Genomic DNA, 16,744 nt, shown 5'->3' with positions numbered 1-16,744 from the left:
CACAATACTCCAGATGCGGCCTCACCAGGGCAGAGTAGAGGGGGAGGAGAACCTCTCTCGACCTGCTGACCACAGCCCTTCTAATCCACCCCAGGATGCCATTGGCCTTCTTGGCCACAAGGGCACACTGCTGGCTCATGGTCATCCTGTTGTCCACTAGGACCCCCCAGGTCCCCTTTCCCCTACGCTGCTCTCCAACAGTTCTGTCCCCAACTTGTACTGGTACATGGGGTGTTCTTGCCCAGATGCAGGACTCTACACTTGCCCTTGTTATATTATTTATAGGAGACATATTCTAATGATAACTTGAAATTATTTGTAACTATAGTGTAAATAGTGTATTCAGGGATTAGGGAGAGGCAGAGGACGAGCTGTGCTTATCTATAGGCATACACTGCAACCAGATGAAATGATGTGAATAGTGGTCACACAGTGATCCTCCCCCCAGAGCTCTCTAGGTTCCCCTCCCGCAGCGCAGGTGAAATTCCTCCCAAGCATAAGCGCGGTGCAGGTTCTCCACACCACTTCAGTCTCAAAATAGGGGTGAATTTCATTCTAAGCAAAGTTTGTGGCTCTGCTGCTGCTTCTTTCCCATGTAGGATGAAGTGAAGAAGGAAACTCTATTTGTACCTTAGATTATATATGTGGAAGTAGATGAAAGAAGCAGCTAGTGATGGGGACAGAAAAAAAGGACAAAAAACTGCCTTCATTTTCAGTGTCATGAACGCCCTGGCAATTGTTTTTGCTAGTGATGCCCTCATGCAGCTTTCTGCAGTTGCACGGAACAGGGCTGTGAAGCATCTGGCCCAGCTGTGGCTTCTTCCTGTATTTTTACTCGCTGCTCAGCAGTTCCCTGTTTCAATTCCTGCGGGCTCTGCAGTGTAGCTGTGCTCTGGATGTGTCTCCCACCCTGAGGGTACACGAAGAACACTAGAACTTTTGCCCTTCTGATTAATGCTGGTCTTGTGATATAAAAGCGTTGCTAGAGACTGACAAGCAAAATAACCAGTTTAACTGACCGTAGTTAACCCTGCCATGGAGTACGTGTGAGGGCTTTTAGTGAGGGGGGGGTTAGGTCTGGGGGTGAGGGTAGGAAAGCTGCTTTTAGTGTATTGTCTAGCTAGCTAAGATACCTATGGTGGAGGTCACTTGTGGATTTGTCTTTATGTTTTGTATTTGCCTTTGCAAAATAACCTGATTCAGGTACCTATATCTGTGCTAGCTGGGTAAAACACAGATGGCTAAACTTTTTGTCAATAAAGAAAAAAGACATTTAGAAGGCATAGCTCTTCTAACCTGTTTTGGGCATTGCCTCAGGATGAGACAGGTGAATCCTGCCTTCAAAGAGTCTGCTTGCTGTGTTCAGGCAACTGATTTAAGTGTAGATACCTGCAGGGTAGGTGAAGTTGGCCTCTCAGAGTGTTAGTGGGTATGCTGGCAGAGGAGAGGCTGTAAAGTGAAAACTTTTTATAATCCTTATCCCAGAGCAGGTTTTGTGACTGGAATTCCTGAGCTGGGAAAGTAGCTCCGCTTCCCTCACCCCGGCTGCTACAGGCACAGCCGGGCAGTTACAACTGAGGGCCCATATGGTCGGATTGTTCAGTCTGGAACTGTTCAGGAAACGTCTTCCAACAAAGAAGGTGAAAAGTAAAACTTACTGCTGTCCATCTGGCAAATATAGCTTTTGTTATGCTGGCAGTCAGTGTTTTCCCAGTACCCTGCTTCATCTACAGATCTTTTCATCATTGCAATACAGTCAGTCTAGGGAAAAATTGAAAAAGAAAATTATAGCTGATGAAGTGCAAAATGTCTGGCAAAATAATCACAGAATCGTCTTGATTGGAAAGAACCTTTAAGATCATCGAGTCCAACCATTAACCTAACACTACCTAGTCAACCACTAAACAATATCCCTAAGCACTACATCTTAGGGATGTAGTCTTTTAAATACCTCCTTTTAAATACCTTTTAAACACGTCTTTTAAATACCTCCAGGGATGGCAACTCCACCACTTCCCTAGGCAGCCTGTTCCAATGCTTGATAACCCTTTCAGTGAAGAAGTTTTTCCTAATATCCCATCTAGACTTCCCTGGCGCAACTTGAGGCTGTTTCCTCTCGTCCTATCGCTTGTTACCTGGGAAAAGAGACCGACACCCTCCTCACTATAACATCCTATCAGGTACTTGTAGACAGCAATAAGGTCTTCCATGAGCCTCCTTTTCTCCAGGCTAAACAACCACAGAATAGAAATAAGTTTGAGGAGACAAAGTTAATAGCTTTCTTTTCTAATTTTCTGGCTCTTATTTTCATTTATTTTTTCCTGGAAAATAAACTTATTTTATTATATATCTCAAGCGAATGTACTTTCCTCGGCAGATTACTGCAAGAACTTTTGTCAGTTTATTAAAATTTCTTGGAGTGCACCAAAACTAATTTTACTATGTGGTTTATGGTAATCTGTACTGAATTTGTTGAACTTTCATTTGTATTCATGCTGTACAAGGAGAAATAATAAAGTAAAAATCCGAGCTAGCAATACTGAATATTTTCATTAAAATCTAATAATTCTAATAATTCTAATTAATTCTAGCAGTAAATATAATACAGCACTCCTTTTTTGCACTTCTAGACTTCTGCAAAGGAATGACAATAAGTATGAATCTAAACAGGCCTATTATCTTTGGGTACAGCTTTAAAAACTGGATCTCTGAAATGTCATTCAGTTGCCTTCTGCTTTAAGCCATTGAAATCTAGGATCCTAGCTGAGAGAGAAGTCAGGCTGGTTACACTAACCTTGAGTACGTTATCTAAAAGTTATGCATTTTCTGATTTTTTTCTGTTTACCTGTATTGTAATAAAATTCCAGTCAACGTTTATGTATTTATCTCTAAATGGGAATCTTCTTGCCCACTTTGAGTAGTCAAAAAAGCTTCCATCTGTCCAAACATATGTATCCTCACTGTTAATATCACTCAGTCCAATCCACGTTTCATTGGTGACATCCTTTAGGTGGAAGGTGAAGAAGGCTATTAAAGAAAAAAAAAGATCAGAGAAAAAGAGTAGCTGAGGAGTTGCCTTTCTTCAAATTCACTGTAAACCAAATTCGAAATAAAACACCCAATCAACTTTTAAAAATATTGCAAATATCAGGTTCAGTATTGTTAGACTATGAGTTAATGGTAAAAGAGAAAAATTACAATTGGTAATTTAACTGAAACAGTTTGATTTCATTAAAAAAACAAAAGGAAAGTTTTTTAGATAAAAATGATAGAGACTTCTTGGAATATAGAAATTAGGGCTAGATGGGACTTCGAAAAGGATTAATCAGTCTTCCCCAGGTAGCATCAACTGCACATATGCCATTTCTGATGGATGGTTGTTTACTTTCTGACTTGAATATCTGTAGGCCATTTCATTACTACGAACTATTATTATTTATTCCCCCATCTTCCAAGGCCATGGGGAACAGATTATTCTGTTCCCTCCACACAACGCTTTTGCCAAGAGATGGGAAGTGTCATAATATCTCACTCCAGTCTTCTCTCTGGATCAAGCAGCTCCAAGACTTCCTTCATAGGTTGTGGTATTCAGATCTGGAGGCTAGTTTGGCCTTGTCATTAGATGGTGAAATGTGCTGGCTTCATACTTAGTGCCAAAAGGTTCAGATGTCATACCTTGCACTTGCTCATTGTGTATAGAAGCCAAATTTCCCCCTAATTCTATGCAAGCACTTCTTGCAGAGTGCCAAGTCAGTCTCTCTTCTTCTCTGGATCCAAATATTTTATAACACTGTGGGGAAAGTAAAGGATTAGACAAAATTTCATGTGTCAAAGAGTATGAAAATCATTGGTTTTGATTAATTCAGTTCTAGTCCCTGTATGTGAAGAGCAGCAGATGGGAGATCTGCTGAAATGAGAATACTTTCAGCCAGCAAGAAGGAGACCAAGCTAATCACAGTGATGCGTGTGCAGCGCTTACAAACCTGTGGGCTGTCCAAGGTTCTTGCTGGACAAGAGCGGGCAACCTCCAAGAGCTTTTGAGGAATTAAGTGAATATCTGAGGTGCATGGGTAAAGATTTTGGTCACATTACTGAAACGTAGAATTTTTGAGCAACTGAAACTATTTCCTGATTGGGAACATAATTTGGGGCAGGTATCTCTGGGGCCAAGTTCTTTCAATTATACACCACAGACTTAGTGCTAAAGCCTGAGCTTGTGTGAGCACTCAGCATAAGCACAACAGCATCAGGAAGTGCTCTTTGGTACCACGTCTTAGTATCCCATGGGCATTTTTCCTGAAAACCAGTGTAAAAAATTGTTTTTGTGTTTGTGTATGTTCTGAGGGACAGAAGACACAGTTTTTAACTTACATGTGCTGCTTCTCCCTTTTTATTTCCTTCGAATTTATAAAAACTTTTCTTATTGATTGCATTGTGGGATTGGTTTGTGGTTTTCATTTGTTTGGGTTTTTTAAGTTCATATGGCCAGGTGTACTTTTGCTTAACTGCTTGCTTGTTTTCTACATTTGATTTGACATTTATTGCTGTTTGTGTTACTCACAATGAGTTATTGTGATAGTCAATTACATATGAAAAGGGTGACCTTTCATTTTTTCGTCTCAGTGTTGTTACATTTACAGGTAAGGATAAAGGAACAGTATTTCCATGCAGTAAGTATGTCTAAAATAAACAGAAAATTCTAGAAACTGAAAAAGTAACTGCAGCTAAAGGCACATGGGCATTTAGAAAAATTATAAGGTAAAACATTCAAATTCACCTTTTTTTTGAGATTTAGATACGAACTTGGACAACATGAAAATTGACTACACTGCTAATTAGATTACCACTTAATAAACTGGTGTATGAAGTGAGAGAATTATATAGTGAGACAAAAGGGATAGTTGTTTTCTCTACCTATGGCACATCTGCTAAATATGGCTGAGATTTGTTACTGCACTTGTTGTTAAACAAAAGCCAGTCTTCAGGACATCCTCCCAGAGGTGAAAGTACAGTAGGAGCAAGTCCTGAGTAATTTGAATTGTGCCTTTCACAGATGAAGCCATTTTTTCACAGCACAGCTTACATCTTTCCAAAAGCCTGGTGAATAAAAGAAATACAGAGAATCACTGTCTGACGCTCTCATACCACCATTACAGCAGTCAGCCCCAGACAGTATTCATAAAGCACAAATAAAACCTTCTGAAGGCAGGCGAAAACAGTTGCCATGTACACTATTGCCCTAATACACTCCTCCTTTTTCTGTGGTATATTCATCTCCTAATAGTGATGGTGTGGCTTAGACCTCAGTGTACTTTGTTATGAAAACTGCCAGTATTGTTCAATGGCCTATGTATGGGGTAGCCCTCAAATTTAATATATGTAGGAAAACATTTTTAGCTTTTGTTGCTAAATTTTCAACCAAATATTCTTGTTGCTATTTTACTCACCAAAATCTTTGACATGACCACACAGTTTTCATCATTATTGCAAAGTTGGGTTCATTTGGAGCCCAGGCAACATAGTTCACTGCGGTCTCATCCAGCCAGCTGAAAGAAACAAGGGGACAGTGGCTGCCAGACAGGCATCTCCAGCAGTCATTTAGTTATAAGGTCTGTTTAGCTAAAGGGCTAAGGTATTTAACAGTGATCAGAGGCAAAGGCTCTACATATACTCAAGAGGAATATCCACACGCATTACTGCTGCTTCTCATCTGTTTTGTTACTATGACATTTGAGTCCCATCAGTGTCCTGTTTTGCCAGAGGTTGGATAAACAATGTCCTGCTGGAAGAGAAGGTTTCTTATGCTCTGGATGAGACTGAAACCCCAAGATTTTCACCAGTGCAGAAACTTCCCCTTTCATCTGAGAAAGTTGTCCTCCTGGAAGCTTTCTACAAACAGATTTCTAAAACAGGTTCCCTACCAGCAATTTCAGACAGCTGTTGGGTGAGGTGTTGCTCACACTTCTTGCTTCCAGCTCACATAACTTGAACCACTGGGATTAGTCTGATCAAATCCTTACATACACATTTTATCAAAATCTCCTGGTCTTTCTCTGTAGCAATTGGAGATCTGGTCAGAGTTAATCTCATCCTAAGGCGTTGATGTCTAAAGTGGATCAGACATCCTAAATCCTAAAATCCTAACATCCTAAAATTAGCTGCTTCTTTTCACTACCTGTGAAGGGGTTGCTTAGTTGTTTAACTCTGCTCTCTCAGTGTAAGACATTAAGTGAAATGAATCTTAGCCATGAACTTCTATTGGTTTTGCTCTCCCAGATTTGGAAAGAAACCACATAATAATTAAATATAGAAGAACCTTACAGTTCTGATCTGAGACTTTGCCTGAAAACTATCCAGAGGTCAGCTGCACAACAGTTATTATCTTGTAAAATGAAGGCACGCACAAATGCTCCCATGGAGCGAGACGAAATTATCACCATTTGTTGTCAGTTACCAGTTTTCCTTCACTCACCTGAATTTCTGATCAAAGCTGACAACTAAGCCAATGAAATATGATTCCAGTCCGAGTTTTGTGTAAACCTAAACCAAAAGTGATTAACAGTTAAGCACTAAACAGTTCCTCAACATCAAGCAAAAATCTGGAAGCCTATTAACCATGCCTGTGATATTTTTTTTCCTATTTCTTCTCCCCCACACCCACCCCAGGATTTGAGCCTCAGGCAAGAACCTTGTAGGTTCAGACCCAGTTTTCAAGCAGGCAACGGGGGTATGGGGGACATCCTGGAGTGAGGAACCCACTGGACAGGAAAGCAATAATCTCTGTGCTGAACACTAAGTATTTTAGAAGAGAGAATCAACCTGGGCCTGAACTATCCTTTGCTACATCTTGAACATTTGCATGCCTTTTCCCTCTACCTACTAAAAGCAATACTAATTTCTTTACAGGTCCTGAAAAAATATATTGTTATATAAATAAGTAATGTAGAACAATAGCTCAGGACTCTAGCCTAGCTAAATAGCTAGACTATTCTCTTTATTTTATCAGCTGCTCTGCTTCAGAATTCAATTATAATTAATAGACTCAGTGCTTACATATTTCCATAGAAATTGTCTTTTGCTTTCATTCTCAATGACAACAAGATCTGCAAAGTTCTTCTGACAAATTCTCCGTGCTTCTTCCATATGGACATGTTCTTTGCTGAAATAGTACTGCTTATCTTCATATATAATCCATCCATCATCAGTGGCTTGATATTCTGAAAGATAAAGAAGTATATATATTACATTCGTATCTGGTCTGTACCATCTGAAAACTGTACAGTAAATTTTTGTTTGAAAGAGGAAAAAATCCTACCAAATTTGTAGTGCGGTTTCAGGTTTTAGCAGTGTACCTGTAAAATTAAAAGATCATCATGAGGCAACATTCCCAAACACAAAAAAAAGATCCCAGAGAGATTTGCTTTATGTAGTTGCAAATGCTTTGTGGCATAGAGGGAAAAAAAAAGGAACTATGAATTATCTAATGCATTTTCAAGATTTTAGAGCACATACCACTGGATTAAATTAAAAATATATATATAATTTAGAAACTATTATCTTGTGAAAAATACATAACTTTAAAGCATACATACATATGTCCAAAAGCACTGTATTAAACAATCCAGGATGTGCAGTAAACACTTTGTAGATGAAATTTACATCAGTTTGAAAATGTATTTATTATTTTTACTTGGCCATACTATTATTAATCTTTTTTGACATTCATGTGACTATAGCCCAACAGCATAATCCAGCCAATACACCCCAGTTTCTCAATCTTACCTGCACACTAGTAAACTATTCACAATACAATTAATACTGGTATTCTGTTAAAACCACACATCATTTCCAGCACCTAGATGCATTCCTCCTGTCTTGGCTTTCATTAGGAAAGTCTGTTTTTAAGAGAGTCCTGGAGAGAACCAAGAAATAACTGGAAAGCCAGTAGTAAGTAGATACCAAACCCCAGTTTCTGATTACAGGATGGACCAGGAGGAAGCAATTAACCTGTTGTTATTCCCAGAGCCAGCTGTAGCCCCTCAAGGTAGCTCTGCTTTCGTTTGGATGTCTGTTACTTTTGCTCTTCACAAGGACCACTAATTCTGTTATTAGCTTTCTCCATTTCTTCTGTGGTTTGATGGGGAGGTACACATTCTTAAGGAAATTACATGGAATAGTTTAGAATGAAAGACAGGAACACAAATGAAAAAAACAAATTGAATTTTTCTGTTGGGAGCTGTTTAAATATTTCTTCCTTAAGAAGTTAGTGCAGAATAGAACTTAAAATTATTCAAATCATCTCATGATGAATTTTGCATACTTCACCTCATTTTTGATTTAATTCTTTTTAATCTAACATAATTATAACATGCACTTTCTTCCTCCAATATACAGTGGCAGTATCTTAAATTAAATATGTATCTTAAGTGAATATGAGCGGAATAACAGCCTGGAGCACCTCTCTCTTACGGTGATCATCACTCTAACTCTAGATTCTCAATAACAAGACTCTAATTCTTTTATATTTTTTTTTACTTCAGAAAGGTCATCTAGAGCAAGATAAACTGATCAAGTCTTTATGTCATGACTTTCTGAAGTCCTCCTGAGTAATCTCACCAAGACCACTGCAGTAGTACAAAGAAGTGTGCTCAGTGCATCAGAATGGGCTGCACAGGATTGTACTGCTTTGGGCTGATATAGGGAAGTCAGTGGTTTGATGTTGCATTTGTATGACTAATCTACCACAAGGGAACAGTGATTCTTCCTTTTCAGTTAACCCAGTTTTTCAAATGGTAACATGGTTCCTTAATCGCTGTGTGAGGGTAACGGTGTCGGACAGTCATCAAATATTAGACTATACTCAGTGCTTTTTATATAACTGCTTCCCTCCCCTTCCCCTCTCTATTCTGCCTCTAACTAGTTCCATGTGTGCATTTTCATTTCAACGAAGCCTTTTAAAAAATTCCTGCTCCATGGAGATGTGTATGAGTACTCAGTTTAAAACCAGGAAGCACGATGTAAAGTAGGACCAAGTAAGCAAACAAGTTCTTTTCATTATTGGTTGTCACTTGGGGTCCTCAGCCCCTGAAGCCCCAGTTTCCCACTGGCAGACACCCCAACGCATGTCCATCAGGTCCATTTCATGCCTGGCACCAGGTGCAGGAGGCCTGGCATTAAGAGCCCTGCTTCCCAGGCAAGCTGGTGGGTGGAGGAGTCCTTCAGGGCTACACCAGACTCTATTTTTGATCTCTTTTTCAGAGTCGCCAGTTTCTATAGCAACTGATCCCTCTCTTTGGTTCCCATTATTTGCTTCACAGTGGGAAGCAAAGCTTTTTTCTCTTTTGTAAAGGAGACTCTAGTGTCCTGCATCTTTCGGTCTCCTGGGTAAGCCTGAAGCAGATAGAAATACAGGGAGGAGATAAAAGGAGAGGGGATAAGTCCCTTGCCTTGCAAATGTATTCAACCCATGGCAGAAAGAGATAAGCCAGAGATAAAGTAATAGGGGGCATCTTTAACTTCCTGAATCTGAGTACAATTGGTATATCTCGATTCATTCCTCTTGCTTTATGTGTTGCCTTCACTGCAACTGGTTTTAAAATGAACAATTCTCAGTATCTTTTCTTCGTTTCAATTTGTTTAAATCCATACAATTTGTTTTTGAACTTCTGTTTATCACTCCAATTAAATGAAGGAAGTAATCATTACCTTTTGTGTTTCACAAATCCAATTAAGTAAATGTTCACAGCGCAAGTCATTCCAGCGCATTTGGGGTGATCTATTAAACATAACACAATGTTCAAGTTCTTCATGGTTGTTGGGTTCATCTTCATCCCAGTTCTCATAAATTACCTGTGTTGGAAATACATCTCAATTACTATGTGATTCAAGCTGAGGGGAAGTAATTGAGATTTCCATTGTAACATAATTTCAGGGTTTTATAATGTCAAGCACCTTGTTTATGGGATCAATAGGAGTTCAGATAGGTCTGAGAGGGCTGTAAAAGTCATGCTGATCAGCTCACTTTCCCCTTCAGTCCCCAGAAAAGGTGTAAAATTACATAGTATAGAAAAGCATGTGTATGATGGAGGAAAAACTGATGGGCAGAGGGAGTCATGTTTATCTCGCTTTGTGAAAGATGGCAACGTGACTTCTCGGTACTGACATACAGCAGTGCCCAGTCTGGGATGCTGTGAAGACCTAAGAGCACAGACTGTGGAAGACGGGATATAACATGGTACCAGGGATGAAACAGGCAATTTTGTACTTCCATTAGTGTGTTAAGACAGTGCCACCACTGAGCACTGTAGCTACTCAGCTGATGGACAAAGGGCTGCCATGCACCTGCCGAAGGTTTAGAGAGATTGGAAAAAAGGCATAAAAAGACAAAAATCTATATATTTCAAAGGACAGAAGGTCAATTAATATCCAGTAAATAAGTACTCACAGGGGAACCATCAACCCAGGCAAATCCTTCATCAGGATTTAAGAGAAACAAACCAATCCAAAAAGCCTGATTGTGCAGTCCTTTATCCCTAAAATAAACCATACAATATAGATACATGAGTGCAGAAAGAGGGGCCATGATATAAATGCTGGAAAGCGTGGAAACATGCTGCTTTCTGTCACATCTGGATCGGGAGCTAGGCCTTCACTGTTGGCCCATAGCCAGGCTCACCACCTGCACTCTTTGTCAAGGGTGTTGGTAGTGCTCTGTGTTGGGACAAAGCTCATCACATTTGAATGTAAGTTAAAGGACAAGTGATTTGGCACAGCTCTGGGCTGTAGCAGGAATTCATGGAAAGAGGTTTTAGCAAAAGTAAACTGTAGAGAGTTATAATACAATTTAACTAATGAAAAATCGTGAAAATTGTTTTTTAAGTGCTTTGATTTGCTTCTTGTCACTTCCTATGCAGTTTATTTAATAGTTCATGCTATTTATCTTGTCATAGCTATGGACCAGATAAAATGGAGTCCTATTTCATTCACTACATAACATGAAGATTTCCCTCCGCGAAGATTTCATAGTCTAAAGCAAAGAGACTTAGCAGACAAGTAAGAACACATTCAGCTTCTGACAATACTGAAAAAAATAACGAAATTAAGAAAGGTGAGATCATGAAGACTTTTCTATATGACAGTTTTAAATCTATTTGAGAAATTAAACCTAAATTTACCACTATGTGAAACAGTTTTGGTTAAATAGCTATGTATTATGTACCACTGAGACGTCTTGACATTATGAAATACAATCAGAAAGTAGTGGTCCAATTTTGGGGGAAAATAATGTCATAATTTCTACATTGTAGGCAAGACATGGCATCTACAGTGCTAGCAAAAAATAATTAAAATGAATTCCTGTTTGATTTCAGGAGTCTTCAGTTTATAGTTAGAAAATTTCCACATTAAGTCCTTGCATTTTGGTCTACATTACATATTAACTCAAGGGTTTTTTTTAAATGCATTGAGTAAAATATGAATTGCAGACAGTTTAAAAAAGTCACAGTTAGAGCTGAACATTTTGTTGTCTCCCTTTTGGGAGAGGGACTAACATGTATAAAGTTGATCAGATCTGGAAAACAGCCTTGATAAAGACCTGTGATGAAAATTTCAAAAATTATCAAAAGCCACTTTGAAATAGTCAAGATTAATCTTTTTTTTTGAAAAAGCAATGTTTCAGGATGATATTTCCAAATGAAAATTTTAAATTTTAATGTAAAATTTGATTGGTTTTATTCACTCACTTGCCCAGCTCCAGATATATTTTGAAGGAATTCTTATTTAATGTGACATGAACATGAAAAAGAATCGTTGTGCAAGTACTCACGATGCTAACTGCCATATTAAAATTTGGTCTTCTCTTGTATTGATTGTGACCAGATTTCCTCCTATTTCTCTACAGAATTCTTCAGCCTCAAACCAAGACTTCTTTTGGTTTCCCTCTCTCACAAAAAACTATTGAAAAAAAAAAGTAAAAATAAATTACTAAATGTGCACAGTTTGACATATAAAAATATATAACTGCCTATGTAAGTAAAATCAGTATCACTTTAGCACTCCTTTCCTCTTGAGTGAGACAACATAACATCTATCAAGACCTATAATATTAAACATTAGTAATGTAAAGTGTAAGTATTTTTTTCTTGTCATCCTCAATTTTAAAATAAGGCAAGAGTAGCATGAAACTCTGAGGAGAACAAAAGGTAACACAATATACAGAGAAGAAAAAGATAATTTATAACTTACTTAACTGGAACTTTGACCACTGAAAGGCTCAAAGAAAGATGGAATAGCTCAGTCATAGTATTGTGCAGTAGGAAGCAGGAGATTTTTGAGAAATAGAAGGCGGAGGGAAAATCAATAGGCTGGAATAGTAAAGACAGTATGGGTGGAGAAAGCCATTTTGCAAGGTGCTGACCCTGACCAAGGAAGATATTTTGTGTGGTGGTGCAAGCATACGAGTAGCATCAGTTTCTACTATGAAGTGCACACATTCCTGAAGTAGTAAGGAACAGGATGCTTGACATTTTGGGGAAGGGATAATGAACAATTTGGTAACTGGCAGAACCAATAATGTTAGTAATAATAATTGAGTGTGACAAAGAAATTGAGACTCTATAAATACAGGGCTAAAATAATCTGTGGCCTCCTAGCAGGCAGAGAGTCTCAAGAGAGAAAGTGAGGACACTTATGTAAAGACCTGGAAGAGCAATGTTGCACATTTACTTTTTCTTGATCTATTTTGCTTTTTCTTTGCTTTCTTTCTTTTCAAAAAGGAGACTTTTAAAGGCATTCTTAGCTAAATCAAGAGAGGGCACAAAAACCTTTACTTGCTGAAGCATCACCAATGTCAAACTAAACCTGGACCTGAAAGTGTCTCTGAAAGTATCACATGCTGTGTGAGAAAAGGTTGGCAGAGGGCCAGGTTTCCATAAATTTTCTCTTAGAAACATTGTCTTATGCAAGTGACACCGCCAGCTCTTGAGATGCAATGCCATGTTTTCTGAAGTCCCAAATTTCTGCAAGTAAATAAATTGGGTGAGGTTCTCACCTGACATTTTAAACAAAAGAAAGCATATTTCTAGCACTCGATTTTCATGGTTTCAAGTTTTCATTGTTGACTTTCATTATATTTGATGGATTTGTCTCACAGATTTTTGCACTCGAATACCATGGAGATCATTCCCCAAAAATGACTCACCACTTAGGTCCCTGAGTACGAGGGTGACCAGGGCACCGACGCCTGGGCTCTCCTGTGCTCAGGCTCACAGGGAAGGTGGACACACACTTACTTTGAAGCACAAGTCTGCCCGCGAGGCTTCGTCCCATCCTTTGGCACAGGCGGCTGCAGGGACCTGTGCTGGAGAAGCAGGAGGCGGCACTCCTGCTGCCCGCTGTTTGCAAAGAAAATTTGCTGTCTTCTCACAACTAACAACATCCCATAATCCAGCTGCAATTCCAGTTCCCATGGCAACACAGCCTTGCTCTTTTCCTTTGTGATATGGAAAAGAAATGGGTAAAACCAAAGTCTTAATTACTCTCTAAGAAATGAGACCTTTGCTTTTATTCGTAGAAAATTATGAAAAGGAAGATGCAGATTATGCAGATTAAAAGCCATCCTGGATATAAAATTATTTTGAATACATCCTGCCATAGTCCAGATATGGGCCAATGAGTCTTACAAACATGCCTTTGCCAAAAACGGAGATTTGCAGCTTTAGAATACAAATCTTCCTTATCATAGAATCATAGAATCATTTAGGTTGGAAAAGACCTTTAAGATCATTGAGTCCAACCATTAACCTAACAGTCCACCGCTAAACCATGTCCCTGAACAGCACATCTGCACATCTTTTAAATACCTTCAGGGATGGTGACTCAACCACTTCGCTGAGCAGTCTGTTCCAATGCTTGAAAACCCTTTTGATGAAGAAATTTTTCCTGATATCCATTCTAAACCTCCCCTGGTGCAGCTTGAGGCCATTTCCTCTCATTGTACCATTTATTACTTGGGAAAAGAGATCAACACCCGCCTCTCTACAATCTCCTTTCAGGTAGTGGTAGAGAGCGATAAGGTCTCCCCTCAGACTCCTTTTCTCCAGACTAAACAACCCCCAGTTCCCTCAGCTGCTCCTCATAAGACTTTCTCCAGACCCTTCAGCAGCTTCATTGCCCTTCTTTGGACTCTCTCCAGCACCTCAATGTCTTTCTTGTAGTGAGAGGCCCAAAACTGAACACAGTATTCGAGGTGTGGCCTCACCAGTGTCAAGTACAGGGGGACGATCACTGCCCTAGTCCAGCTGGCCACACTATTTCTGATACAAGCCAGGATGCTGTTGGCCTTCTTGGCCACCTGGGCACACTGCTGGCTCATGGTTAGCCAGCTGTTGACCAGCACCTTCAGGTCCTTTTCCACCAGGCAGCTTTCCAGCCACTCTTGCCCAACCCTGTAGCAGTGCATGGGGTTGTTGTGACCCAAGTGCAGGACCCGACACTTGGCCTTGTTGAATCTCATATGGTTGGCCTCTGGCCATCAATCCAGCCTGTCCAGATCCCTCTGTAGAGCCTTCCTACCCTCAAGATCAACACTCCCACCCAACTTGGTGTCTTCTGCTAACGTACTGAGGGTGCACTCAATCCCCTCATCCAGATCATTGATAAAGATATTGAACAGAACTGGCCCCAATACTGAGCCCTGGGGAACACCACTTGTGACCAACCACTAACTGGATTTCACTCCATTTTGGATCCAGCCACTAACTGGATTTCACTCCCTTTGGGCCCGGCCATCCAGACAGTTTTTTACCCAGCGAAGAGTACACCTCTCCAAGCCATAAGCAGACAGTTTCTCCAGGAGAATGCTGTGGGAAATGGTGTCAAAGGCTTTACTAAAGTCTAGGTATGGAACATTCACAGCCTTTCCCTCATCCAGTAAATGGGTCGCCTTGTCATAGAAGGAGATCAGGTTAGTCAAGCAGGACCTGCCTTTCATAAACCCATGCTGACTAGGCCTGATCACCTGGTTGTTCTGTACATGCCACGTGATGGCACTCAGGATGATCTGCTCCATAACCTTCCCTGGCACCGAGGTCAGACTGACAGGCCTGTAGTTCCCCAGATCCCCCTTCTGACGCTTCTTGTAGATAAGCATCACATTTGCTAACCTCCAGTCACCTGGGACCTCCCCAGTTAGCCAGGATTGCTGAAAAATGATGGAAAGTGCTTGGTGAGCACTTCTGCCAGCTCCCTCAGTACCCTTGGGTAGACCCCATCTGGCCTCGTAGACTTGTGTGTGACTAAGTGGTGTACCAGGTTGCTAACCATTTCCCCTTATCTTGTCACCCCGGGGAAATCGGGGGGCAAATTGCACTTGATTTTATTTACATATGTAGCAGATGACCTGACAGCTACTTTGGGGCTCTCAATATCCAGATAATTCAATTCAGGAGGCTGATATCAAGTACAACATGTTTGTTTTAAGGCATAACTAGCTAGTGTGAAGGCAAGAGTTCCCACATAGATGCTAAACTGTTTTGTTCAAATGCGAAACAGCTGAACATTTGCTGCTCATTTCTCACATACGGACCTTGTGGATCAAAAAACTCTGTCCATAATAATTTTTCTCAATCATCTGGTGAGTTGTTGTTAACTGGTGTTAAAAAGTTGAAAAAAATGAGAACCATGGACCTTGTTAACCTCCTGCAACGGTATTGCCTTCTGTCTAGCCCATTAAAAATCTGTTTCTGTACCAGCTTTGCAGGAGGTGAGTTACTTACACAACACCTGACGCTCAGCTGTGACTGTGCTTGTTACACTGGTGCCAAACACAAGGTCTGATGGTGTTAGCCACCTACAGCTACAAGCACAAAAGAAAGTGTCTGCTGTAATTTCTAACACCAAGGGATGGAAATCAGAAACCCACATGAATTCCAGCTGCACTGTTGAGCCTGTGCAGAGCTTACCTGGCATTGCTGTGTTCCAGTGTGTGAGAGAGGAGTTTTCACCACTGGTCCACCTGAAACTCTCTCGTTCTTCTGTGTTCAAGAGACCGATCCAGAAATATTTTTCAGACCTCAGTCCCATCAGACTAATCAGAAAGGCTTGCTCATTTCTGAAGTGGAAAACAGTGTTCATTCACAACCTATTACCTTGCAATATTAATCTAAGTGGTACAAATAGAGGTACCACTATCATGCTAGTATGACCCCAAGGCAATGGCTCCTCAGTGAAGCTCCGGCAAAACCTGAGCAAGTTTTAAGGGTGGTCAAAAGAATTTAATGAGGGGGCAACTTACTCCTTTCAGCTGAAGGCATCTTCTCTCTTTTCCACCCCGTTCTGTGAAATGTTGCAAATCATTGCTGACTTGGGCTTCTAGTTATATTTACTATTTTCCTTGTCTTTCCCACATCTTTGAGGTGCCTCAAATAAACCACCAAGTCAGGACCAAACTGTCAGCTTTGCTACCCATCACCTCTGAAGGCAGTCATGTTCCTCAGAGGCCATGAAGCCTGCAAAGCCTGACTGAGATATGGGTAGGTTGGAGATGATATATTCTGGCTGTAGTGGGACAGGTCCTGGGGAAGATTTCCTATGTTTGTTCAGAATTTGGCTTTAGAAGGTGGTTCAGGAAAATATTTCCTATCATAATGAGATAAACACCCATTAGTAAAGAGATTTAAAATTGTAGTAATTACTTACCAACAGAAAAAAACCACAAAACAAAACCAAAAATAACATAGAAGTTTCT

General features: G+C 40.1%; 1 protein-coding gene across 1 annotated transcript in view; it reads right to left on the bottom strand.

Moving 5' to 3' along the window:
* Positions 1–16,744, bottom strand: part of LOC137665413 (macrophage mannose receptor 1-like) — a 39,017-nt gene that overhangs the window by 11,517 nt on the left and 10,756 nt on the right. The window contains 15 exon segments of the mRNA XM_068404363.1: positions 1,659–1,761; positions 2,846–3,027; positions 3,676–3,792; positions 4,959–5,067; positions 5,069–5,097; positions 5,420–5,488; positions 5,491–5,546; positions 6,473–6,540; positions 7,054–7,258; positions 8,536–8,549; positions 9,706–9,849; positions 10,445–10,532; positions 11,825–11,952; positions 13,290–13,489; positions 15,960–16,108. Coding sequence (XP_068260464.1) covers positions 1,659–1,761; positions 2,846–3,027; positions 3,676–3,792; positions 4,959–5,067; positions 5,069–5,097; positions 5,420–5,488; positions 5,491–5,546; positions 6,473–6,540; positions 7,054–7,258; positions 8,536–8,549; positions 9,706–9,849; positions 10,445–10,532; positions 11,825–11,952; positions 13,290–13,489; positions 15,960–16,108 — 1,661 coding nt within the window.

The sequence above is a fragment of the Nyctibius grandis genome, chromosome 7, assembly GCF_013368605.1.
Source record: "Nyctibius grandis isolate bNycGra1 chromosome 7, bNycGra1.pri, whole genome shotgun sequence".
NCBI lineage: Eukaryota > Metazoa > Chordata > Aves > Nyctibiiformes > Nyctibiidae > Nyctibius > Nyctibius grandis.
This window is presented reverse-complemented; position numbering and strand designations above follow the sequence as displayed.